The following is a 12,435-nucleotide window of genomic DNA, read 5'->3' as shown; positions in this document are numbered from 1 at the left end:
ATTATTTTAAAGCCTCTGACCTATGCAGTGATAAAATTAGAAAAATATTTTGCAACAAATAATACAGACTTTTGGGCTGGGAGTGTAAGAATAAACTTTGCCAGGTCTCAAATGAATTAAACTAATGAAGTTTACGTGTCATGAAGTGCAGTTGGAACAAATATTAGGTGAAGTGGCACTGCTGAGACTAGCATGCCCTAAATAATGCATTTCCCTCACTCATTAAAATCCTTGGTCTTGCTAGAAATGCTGGCTTTGAGAAATAATGTGTTATGATTAAATGATATCAAAACTTTGATTTTCTAAAATCATTACAGTCTTCTCTTTGGAGGATTCAGTATCCCTCCAGCATAAGAAAGTCCATTTGACCTCAGCTTGGAATTTTTAATAGTCCATTCCTTGTTAGAAAAATCTCATGCCACCTGCACTGGACTATTATAGACAAGTTTTAATTTGGGTGCTCTGAATCATCTCAGCTCCATCATCTACTCCATGTTTGGATGCAATTTTGTATCTTGTGCCTCAGAGAGGGCTTGGCCTTCCAACTTTGATTTTCTCAGCCATCCTGAGATGCCTCACATAGATGGCACTGATGCTAATATCAATTTATTTAAGCTGCTTGTTAGTCAGTTTGAAAGATCCCATAGTATTTCAAACTAACAAACAAAAATACATAAAAATCTTAAATGGAGGTATATTTGCAATAATGTTTATACTGAATTTAATGGGTTCATGTTTATGAAAATCTAGCATCTAAACTCCTGCCAAGAGTCACACACTTGCATAAAAAAAAGTGCATTCTGACTTCTGTTTGAAGATAACATGCATTTTTTTCCTAAAAAGTTCTTTCTCAATGTAACTTTGTGTAAAGTTCTGTAGAGGAAAGGACTAAACACAGTCTCAAGCAATGATATCCAGGAGTAAATTAGAAGGAGGCAGAGGTTTCCCTTTCATTCTGTATGACATCTTCATACCAAGGAAGGTTTCTAAAGGAATTTCAAAGCAAACATACAGCTAATGGTTGTGTGGATCCATTTTACTGCACTGTGTAGTTATTGCTGGCTTTAGCCTTCAAACTGCCTCTTCCCTGACAGCAGGTCTCCAGCTGGTATGAGCTGCTCAGATTCAGAATCCAAGCATGACGGGTGGATTTAAGAAGTTAAATCAGTGCTATGGCATCTGGCCCAAAGTCATTATCCATATCACTAAAATTGAAATGTGTTCTTACAATGCAACATAGAGTAAAACCAGCAGGATCTTCCCAGTTAAAGATCTCCTTCTATCTCTCTCTCAGAGTCATTTGTTCCATTTCAAAACTATGAGAAAAATCAGACCATCTACATCCAAGGCAAAATTTAGAACAAAATACTCCTCATTCTGTGACTTTCATTCCATGAATTGTTTTCACATACAAGTGACTATATAGTACTAGGGAAAAAAAGTGTACTCAGTGTTTTCATTTTTCTTGGCAAGTCCTACAGTGCTCCTCTGATGATGAGATTTTGAGTCACCAGATTTAACTTTCTAATTTCATGTTTTTCTTTTCTGTTTTAGGTCATTGGTCAACACATTACTTGAATTTATATAATGTGATTTCTATTTTGTTTTTACCATTTTGCAAAATAATAAACTTCAATCCCACAAAACTGTCTGATGGTGTGATCATCTACAAAAATTTCCTCTGTTTTTTTCTTATTACACCATTAAGAAAAATAGAGAAAATGGGCAGGAATTTGGAGAGTAATTTCAATTCTGAAAGATAAGTATTATAACTTGTCAGACTTTGTTTCCAAACATTCTAAAGTAAAATAAATCAAAAATAGTATTCCAGGTTTTCCATTTGAGGTGCTTCAAAATCATTACAGTGGCATGCAGGAGTGTTTGAACATTTAGATGGATGCTTCTTTATGTTTCCACATGTTTGTAAAGACCTAGGCTGTTTTCACATAGATTTCATTATTTTAAACTCATGAAAGAAATTTTTCAAATTTAATTGAGAACATTCAAAAATGGGAACAAGAGCTATGGTTTTAAGTGAGATGTTTTTTATTCAGCTTTGATTCTATTCCTTTGTGGAAGGATGCAAATTCATTGATGCAAATACCAATCAAGTCCCGACTTCCAAAATTAGCATGGTACCTTGCTTGTTTAAGATATGTTTAAATGCTTTTACTATGGTAGTAAATAGTGCAGAACTTCAATACAAAATAGCTTACAATAAATAATATAAATAACCGCATTTTTAAAGTTTCCGTTGTAAATGTACTTATTAATCCCCTTACTTCACAAGAGCATTTTAATCTCAGTCAAATAATTTTTTAGCAAGGATTTTACTCAGAAAAATGACTTTTAGAGTGCTTGAGCACTAGTATGTCATTTTATCTGGCAATCTCAGAAGCAGATGAGGTAAAGGTTCTGTAAATGGTAAAAGTGACTTGTCGTGTTATGGAAGCAACCTACCACTGACCTACTGTCCATACGAAGTGTCTGATTACACCTGACCTGATTATACTTCTCCTGTCTGTGTAGTATTATAAAACACTGGAATGGTGTCTCAACATCCAACTTCATAATCTTTATTGCAAGTATGAATAGTGTTAACTGTCTAAAGCATTTAATATGGAAATGCTGACTTTTCTTCTGCTGTAGACAGAAGAGTGCTGAAGTAAATGGATGTTTCTGCATCTTTTTGGAGTCTCAACTTTAAAAGGTAGAACAGTCACCATAATGAGGTGCAGCATCTCTTGAAGTCAGTAGAGAGATTGTAGTGGGATGATGGTTCAGACCTGAGTTTAACAGATTGACCACTCTCCAGTCTCTTTTCCACAGACACTTCCATTGCATAGTTTCAGTGCAAAATGGACTCAAACACTGCTACTCAGAGCTTTGGGGACGCTTCAAAAACACCAGCTATTCTTGTATTGTTTAAAGTACCTTTATGTTTCTAAAATGCCTCGTCCTCTCAAACTGCTGAACATGAGAATGCCAAAAACAGTTGTTAAGGTTTAACAGTCACATCTCTCAGCATATGAATTTGACACAGGTCTGTAAAGTAAGCTTGCCCAATTAGCTCAGTTGATTAGAGCACAGTGCTAATAATGCCAAGGTTGTGGGTTTGATCCCATTTACTTATGAGTTGGACGTGATGATCCTTGGGGGTCCCTTCCAACTCAGAATATTCTGTGAATTAATTGTATATCTATTGTATTTCCACTTGTACCTAAATTATTAGCTTGAAGTTGAAAAATTTAAAAAATTACATTAAATGTATTTATTGCATGACTTCAAATCTTCAAAGAAATAGTCTTATTCAGAAAACTGTAATTGAACTAAAGTTCTTAATAAAACAGCAAATGGCAAGCTAAATTACTATTTTTCATCCATGCAATGGCCAATGCATCAGAAAATGGTAATCAAAGAAAAAATGAAGTTGTAATAGCACAAGAAATCGATATTTCAGAGGGCTCTTACAGGTACAGTGACCAAACATGAAATTGCTAAAGGCAGATGTGGTTAAGGGAGCTTCCATTTCCCAAGGAGAGATGGATCAATCAAAATATTAACCCTCAGATATTCCGTAAAGGGAATTCCTTCTCTGCACTGAAAACATTGTGTGAGTTGAGTAAGACCAGTTAACTTGAATCAGTGAAAAGTTTATGGACAGTCAGGCTGTTGTGAACTGCATCATTCTGCTGCTCTCAGAGAGAATGAGGGAAAAGTTGCAGAGCAGTAAAAGTAGTCAAGGCTTGGCTTTACTCTTAATGGTTTGCTCTAAATCTTTATGCATCTTTGAGGAACAAGTGAAGAGTTCTTTGCTTTTTATTTCTTCAGTGATTGCAGAAGTAAGCAATACTACTGACCCCCCAAAAAAGAAATCATAGTAAAGATCTCAAAGAGAGATGAGAACCATGTTATAACTCTCTTTGTTAAGAAACATCCCAAATCAAACACAGAGTCTGTTGCCCTGGACAAATTACTCAGCTAAGCAGGAAAGTCAGTAAAACAGGGTTGTCCAGTTGGTACCAAATAGAAAGTTGGCCTTGATGTCGGTGTGTGGAGCACAGCTAAAGTAGCACCCTTGAAAGATTAATTCATAATGAACAGAGACAAGATTATTAAGCTATAGTTGGTCAATGCCCTGAATTCTGAAGTGTTTTAGCTTTTCAGGTTTTGATTTTGCAAATTTTATGTTACCCTCAAGGTTTTCAGAGTGTGAGGTAGGACTGAATGGCTCTGAGAATAATGAGAGAAGATTATCATTACTAAGTAGTATTTTATTAGGATAGAAAATACTCCTCTTGTGACATCACGTGAGAATGGCATTTATTTGCATCTTTGGTGCCAAGAATATTGATAATGAAGCAGAAGTGAGAGGTATGAACATTTTCAGAATAAACTGAAGGCTTCTCCTGGAAGTTACACAGAGTACTACATAGTAGTGGAGCTAGAGATGCAACTCTTAGACTGTTCTGTAAAAAGTTAAACTACTCAAAAAGTTTCAGTGTGGGCACTAAGGAAAAAGGGTTAAGAGAGTCAAGATTTTTTTAGGACTGAAGATGGAGAAGAGATGGGGTTCACTCCCAGTGAACTGAGGTTCACTGGAGTCAGTGTTGAGAAGTTCTGTTGGTTTCACTGGACACTGAACCTGGCTTCTGAAGAATTCACATAGACAGTCAGAATGACAGCTGTAGATCATTCTGGATCTTCTGGCTTGCATTTACAATTTAAAAGAAACATAATCAGTAATTATGTACTGCAAGACACTTGTTGTGACCCATTAGGTTAATGATCCTCTTCTCCTAATTCTCCTAATCCTCATCTTACTTGTGCCCTAGTTAAAAACTAAAAGCCTTAAACATAAATTCAGCACTTTGTATACAATAGCCCTGTGCCCAGGGATCTGGTGGCATTTCAGGCATCAACAAAATATGTAAATTTGAATGCAGCTATTTGCTGTTTATCCATCTGGTATTGATATCAGCAGAGCTGCACATAAGGTGATCCTTGCTCCACAGTATGGACCAATCTCTTAACTGCACACTCTTTCCTTCATTAGTTAATTTCGTCAGCCAGCAAGTATACAAATAGATACATATACATTGTAATACTGTAACTTTCATATACAGAACATATACACAATACCCATCAGTGGACTTGGAAAATTTGTCTACTGCCAATAGGAAATGTCAGTGCTTATTAAGCTCATGAATGAAAAGAAATGCCAGGACCTCTTAATGCACAGGCTTCTGGGTCTGCTTATTAATACAAACCCTCTAGAAAAATGTCTCATGACAATTTGACCTTTCCCAAACAATAACTCCTTATTCATGGTCAATTAGAAGTGTTTTCCTCATTTAAAAAAAAATGAGGACCAACTAATTAGATACCTAAAATAAAGTTGTTGAAATGGCCATTGATTTTTTTCTGGAAACTCAAAACTATGTATTTTATTCCCTCATCAGAGAATAAATGTCTGCATGCTGCACTCCTTTTACAAAGATTTAATATAGCATAGGCCCAGGAAATGGCCTCTTAATTTAGTGTTTACATATCTTTGCCAACAGCAGTTTAGATATAAAACACTCACTACAATACTGTCCTGCCTTGTCCATGTAATACAAAAAATTATAGAGAGAGTTCAGTGAACATCTTTGTGGGAGGATAAGTGGTGGCTGAGAGTTAGACCTGTGGTTTTTATTGCCTGACATCAGTTTTTAATTCCATGACATTGTTTAACTTTCAATATGGTTACTCTGGGGGTATATTTGAATTGAGAAACTTATTTTGTGCCTTCTATGGGTTCCCTACACCTAAATGATTGTAGACCAAATTTTATGTTGAAATTAAATATGCTGAGATTGTCTAAATCTACAGAGTTTGTACTTCCAGAGGTGTTATTAAATAATTGTCTTCTGCTGTAAAAATCTCATCTACAAGGCAAACTGGTGAGGTTTTACAAATATTTGCTTTTTGATGAACAATGTAAGTGTATTTTATGTTCAATTGCAGAATTATATATATATATATATATGTATATATCTATATAGAGATGTAGTCCAACCCCTTTACAATAAGCAGGGACATCTTCAACTGGATCAGGTTGCTCAGAGCCCTGTCCAACCTGACCTTCAGTGTTTCCAAGAATGCAGCATCCACCACTTCTTTGGGCAATGTGTTCCAGTGTTTCACCACCTTCATCATAAAAAAAAGTCTTCCTTATATATAGTCTGAAAACCAATATATATGATGTTATATTTAAAAGCAACATTTGAAATGCAAAGGTTTGTTTTTTGTTTTGTTTTGTTTTGTTTTGTTTTGTTTTGTTTTTTTAAGTGACCAGCAGGTCAAGGGAGGTGATTCTCCCCTGAATTCTGCCCCTGTGACACCCCCCACCCTGGAGTTCTGCATTCAGCTCTAGGGCCCCCCAATATAAGAAGGATGGGGACCTCCTGAAACAGGTCCAGAGGAGGGCCGTGAGGATGCTCAGAGGGCAGGAGCATCTCTCTTATGAAGACAGGCTGAGAGAGTTGGGGTTGTTCAGCCTAGAGAAGAGAAGGCTCCAGAAGACCATACAACAGCCTCCCCATACATAAAGGGGGCCTACAAGAAAGTTGGAGAGGGATCTTTTACAAGGGCATGTAGTGATAAGACAAGGGAGAATGTCTTAAACTGAAGGGGTTTAGATTTAGATTAAATGTTAGGAAGAAATCCTTTACTGTGAGAGTGGTGAGGCACAAGAACATGTTGCCCAGAGAAGTTGTAGATTCTCCATCTCTGGGACTGATCAAGACCAGGTTGGATGGTGTTCTGAGCAAGCTGGTGTAGTGGAAGTTGTCCCATCAAAACTAGGTCATCTTTACGATCCCTTCCAACTCAAACCAACCTCTGATTCTAGGTCTTCTTTGTTTCGCCCATAGTTTTTAACTTCTTAGGATTGAATTTTATCAAAATCTCATGCAGACAGATGAAAAGCTTACTAAAACCAGTTGCAAGTCATTTTACTGCTGATTTCAACATATTGCTTGCGTAGGCAAGTCGCAGCAGTAACGTGACACCAGTTAGACAAAGTACATCCAACAGAACAAGTCAGTTGTCTCTGGGTTTGGGACTGGTGCTGTGCTACAGTGAGTGCTCAGCAGCCTTTTAGGTGAGCCCGTTTATTTTCCCATTGCAAGGGGCTAACACAACCTCTGTGGTCAGTCACCATCTGTCTCTCTCAGCTGGAGACACAGTGACTGATAAGAATTGGCAGCTTATGAAAACAGGTGATACATGCGAAGAGATCATCTTGGTATGCCCTCAAGGCCTTTTAAGTTACTTTGCTTGTAATAAGAGGATGCCAGAAGACCTAGTTTATGTATAGACCATATGTATATATATATACACACAGCTGTATGCCAAATATGCAGCATATATATATGGTTATCCTGCTTCAAACCTGCTGCAATTTTAAAGCAATTTCGGTACTTCTTTCTCCCGCAGTTATCTTTCTAAAATATAATCTGCCTAACAAATGCCATCACAATCATGTCCTCAAGTGTATGCCTTCATGCTCAGAGAAGGTTGGTCTGTGGAGCTGCAGGCTCATCCCATCAGTAGATCATCCTGCATTAATGCCTCATGCACTAATGCTAAGAAAGCTGTTCTGAGGTCTCTTAACTGATAAGTGACTCTCACTCCTTATCGGCGTAACAAGTAATAGCAAGAGCTTTGTAAACAGAGAACATCACTAGGCTTTGCTTTTCTAATCTGTCTGTATCTGTAATCACACAAGAAGCATGAGGATATCACAAGAGAAAAGCATCTCAAGTCCTTAATGAAATATCAGGGAATTAATTTAGAAGTAAGGAAACAGGGGTACAAAGAACATCCATGGGCAACTCCTTTGCCATGGCCATGACAGTTGCCACCTCCTTCAGTCAAGGATATTCCCAATGCAGAAGTTTGCTCTCCTTTCATATTTTTATTGGCAACCGGGAGGAAATTAGTGTGTAGGGAATGGGAGAGTTCATCAGCTGGGGAAAAACTTCTTTCCTAACAGTGGTTTTACCTGCAAGGAGCTGCTAAAACTTCCATGTGGAGAGTGGCATGTCCGTGGAAAAGGACAAAGTCATAACCTTGGGTAGATATATGTTGCTTGGAGGCCATCATTTTCTGTGAAATTATGTGTCCAGGCAACCCAAATTCAGAATCACATTTATGACACTTTAGATTTGGATTTTGGCTACAGCTATCACATCAATGCCAAGCCCCAATGGGGACCTCCTAAAATTTCTGCTTCAGGTGCAGCAGATGATTTCTTAAGTTTTTAATTGTTTTCAGTGGTGCTGTTGGGTAAAGCAATGCAGCTTGCATCTGAAGGGGCTGTACTATTTTTTGTAACCACGATTTATGATTACTGGCAAATAACAGCTTTAACTTCTCGCAGAGGGGAACAGAATGACTCCAGCATACAAGTGATCCGAGCAGACAGTGCAAAGCTGCGATCTACTCTTTCAGACAATATAAACTGACAGTGTGATTATGTGCCTTCAGAACAAGAATGTGCTTTAGAGGCCCAGGAAATACTTACCAAGTGTAACTAATAAACACAGAACCCCCAGAAATCTCATCACTCAAACATGTGCATGAGGTCTTTTATTCCAGTAACTGCTTCCTGGGTGATGGAACATTTTCATGTTTAGATAGTATTAAAGCTTGTTTTTAGAAATTTTTCTGTGGAAATACTATATACAGGGGTTTTTTTCCATGCTCAATGTTTTTTATGCTTGCTTTTCAACATGGCTGTTTGTTTTTACCCTGTTTTTCTGCAGCAGTTAAGATCATGGAAGAACCAGAATCATCAGGCGATGATGTTTTTGTTACAGCCAGCACTTTTGAAACGTTGCCTTTCTTTATTGGTTCAAGTGATCTCTCTACCATGCAGCCTGAAGGTGTTATTACAGATGTGCTTTCATCAGACCAAATAGCACCACTGCCTGCAGCAACCAGCCCATCCTACAGCCCCTCTGAGATCATCGAACAGTCCCTTGAATTACCAGATTCCTCAGCACCTGCCCCTGAGAGTGCTCCTCCCGATGGCACTGGGATGGGAGTGCAGGATATCGCTGCCGAGTTGGATCACATCGGTGGGCTGAGCACAGCAGCTCTGGATGAAGGAGAGCACGGCAGCGGTTATATCCCAGTGCTGACAACTAAGCCTGCAGAAACTACCCCAGCTCCTACGCTGAAGTATGTAACTACCAGCTCCATGACAACTGCAGGCAAAGGCAAAGAGCTAGTGGTTTTCTTCAGCCTGAGGGTAACCAACATGCACTTTTCTGATGACCTCTTCAACAGGAGTTCGACAGAATACAAAGCACTAGAACAACAGTTCATGCAATTGGTGGGTGAAAATCAACTTGAACAATATATGTGGCAGTTGGGTACAGTTGAAAGGAATACATCAAATTGCACAGTATTTTTACAATATCAGACCCTACTACAGTCAGTCTGATAAGCTGCATTTTTAAAGGATCCATAAACCTCAAACAGTATGGAGACAGAATTTATGAAACCAGTGATGAAAGTTTTTACTTGTTCAAGAGACTTCAGACATATACCTGGCATGTAATTTATTTGGCTTTTTTTACATTCACTTCAACAGTATAGCAGTGCTGATTACATCTAAGGCTTGTGTCTGCTTGCTGGATAGGTCTTTAAAAATATATCATAGCTTAGCAGTGGGACTGTGATTAGATATGGATTTTCTCTTTGGGTACAACAGGGCAGCAGGTCAGCTCAGTAACATGCCTATTATGCTATGCCCCAACCTGCCTGGATTCAATGTTTGAAAATAATTAAAGTTGGCTTTTGAGTGAGGTAATTTTTTTCTCTTCCAGATGAATAAACTCCCCAGCTGCTATGCATTTCATTACAGGGGAAATTGCTGCCCATCTATCTCAATCTATTATTGAGAAAGATGCAAAAGTCCAGAAGAAGATAGTGCTAAATGGAAAAGTTAATTTGTTCATGGAGTTTAACAATTGTATTAAATTCAGTGAAATGAGTGTGTGATGTTTGTACTTCATAATGAAAAGTGACTATAAGAGAAATTAACAGCAGGAAGACACTGACAGGAAGTTAAAATAAAGGCAAATTTCTGTTTTGCAGCTCCTTCCATACCTTCAGTCCAACCTTACAGGTTTTAAGCACTTGGAAATACTTAACTTCAGGAATGGAAGTGTGATTGTGAACAGCAAAATGAAATTTGCCAGGACAGTGCCATACAATATCACAGAAGCAGTACACTGTGTTTTGGAAGACTTCTGTGATGCTGCAGCCCAACACCTCAATTTGGAGATTGACAGCTATTCCTTGGATATTGAGCCAGGTAAAATTGTGTTACTAATGTATGTGCAAAGTCAGAACCAAGCAAATAATCTTTTTCAGATTGTTACAGCTCCAGAAGTATGACTGTTTCAGAAATAACCATATTAGCAATAGCATCCCAGTGGTCTGGAATAATAAGAAAAACCAAGATGTTGCAAATTATCTGCAGGCATATTTTCATATTATAATGAAAAGCTGGGTGGAGCTGTTGGTCTGTGCATGTTCACCAACTGGTTTTCAGAGCCACATATAGTGACTCTCTAGAATAAGGGTTGGGTGAAGACAGGTATAAGAAATGCTCATGTGCATTTTACAGGCATGACATGCAAATCTTGCACCTGAGTATGTAAACATAATTTCTGATGATTATTGCAAAACTGTAAGCAAACTATAGTTTGCTTTTTTAGCAAACTCTGTAGCCCTTAAAGGGCTACAGAGTTCTCGACAGGAGGAGATAATTTCTAGAAATAATTAGATTCTACAGATACTCACTAATCAGAGCATGACTACATGTAGCACTCCATAGATTCGTAATTCCAGAATCCCTCTTGATTTAATAGCTTTCAAATAAGTCTGCAGTAGAAAGTCAGTAACCACACATCTGGACACTATTGTCATGTCAGAAGCGTAATGTTTTCAAAAACTATATTGTTTTATAAAAATTGAAGCCTGAATCTATCTTCAGGTTCTGGTAACTATTTGAGGACTGAATTTAATTTCATTGTCATGGAGAAAAATTATATCAATATCTGAGTATGCAGATGCCTTTAGACATTTTGCTTAAGCTGTCTTTTTATGTACAGAACTCTGACAATTCCAAAACAAAAGTCCATTTATGATTCATGCAGGCAGTTTCTAACGTGTTTTCATTTTACATATCTCCTTGTGGCCACTAAAAGTGTAGCTAGTTTGTGGTAAAGAAAGTTAACAAAATCACAGTATTCAAACCTTCAGATACTGTCACAATAAACTCATGTTTTGATAAAGAAATTATTAACTAATGATAAAAAGTTGACTTTGGGCTACCACACGTTCCCTGCTTTAGTAGTAAATTTTTATTAAATAAAAATTAAAATGAGAAAGTTGCTAAAAGCAAACACATAAAAATTTAAAAATCTTTCATCTTCATCCATATTGGCTGCTTTACTGATGTGGTATTTCAAAATAAACAGTATTATAATGAATTTGCTGAGACAGCTGTTCTTTCTAGGCTTATGAGCAGTAGTAAAATGTCAAAATAGAAGAATTTGTGTTTAGAAAGCCAGTATATTCCCATACAGGTATTTCAAAGCCCTCTGTTTTTATTTCAGAAAACAAACAAATAAACAACACCCCCCCCAACCTGTTTAGTAAACTGAGGTAATGTAAGCAAATTCCTATTTATTTTGAAAGTGAGAGCCATCTAGTGGTAACAATGTTCTATCAAATTGAAACGCTGATGGGAACTGGCAGTCCAAAATATAGATCAAGAGTCAGGAGCTGCAAAAGGTTGACTACATTGGTCATAGATAATACCATAAAGAAGGACTTTTAAAAATACCCGCATGCATTATTTCTGTAATCTAAACAAAGTGAAAGGAGAAAGCATAACACAGCACAACAGGTATGTATTAAGGAAAATGAAATGTTATGACAAAAAAAATAACCCTCTAACCCAGCAAAGTGCACATGCCAAGCTCTGTTTGTTCTTAAGAGTTTACATGCACACACACTCACAGTCCGGGAGCAAAGTATATATCAAATCGACATGAGCATTGTATATAGCAAGGGGAAATTGCACATGCTAGAACTCACTAGTCTAAAATGCAAAACAGGAACTAGCCATAGAAATACAGAGAGGTCAAAAGTGAACAGCTCTGATGTATTCAATTCTACCACTGAAGCATATTCCAGTGTGTGTCTGAGATTTCCAGTACTGCTACAAAAAATTCAATGCTCATTTTTCATTAAAATTATTATTACTGAGTATCTAGTACAGAGCATGAAGTGGCTGCAGAAGAAAATTCTCAGCCCAGTTAGTACCTACAAGTAGTAGCTGCAATATCCAGTACAAATCTTTTTAAA

General features: G+C 37.4%; 1 protein-coding gene across 7 annotated transcripts in view; it reads left to right on the top strand.

Moving 5' to 3' along the window:
• Window positions 1–12,435, top strand: part of IMPG1 (interphotoreceptor matrix proteoglycan 1) — a 57,515-nt gene that overhangs the window by 36,563 nt on the left and 8,517 nt on the right. For all 7 annotated transcript variants that reach the window (XM_027645130.1, XM_027645126.1, XM_027645124.1 and 4 more), the window contains 2 exons: window positions 8,814–9,385; window positions 10,153–10,372. In XM_027645130.1, the coding sequence (XP_027500931.1) occupies window positions 8,814–9,385; window positions 10,153–10,372 (792 nt within the window). The remainder of the gene's footprint in view (window positions 1–8,813; window positions 9,386–10,152; window positions 10,373–12,435) is intronic.

This window comes from Corapipo altera, unplaced genomic scaffold, assembly GCF_003945725.1.
Source record: "Corapipo altera isolate COAL_440 unplaced genomic scaffold, ASM394572v1 2, whole genome shotgun sequence".
NCBI lineage: Eukaryota > Metazoa > Chordata > Aves > Passeriformes > Pipridae > Corapipo > Corapipo altera.
Note: the sequence above shows the minus strand (reverse complement) of the source record. Positions and strands in the feature narration are given on the sequence as shown.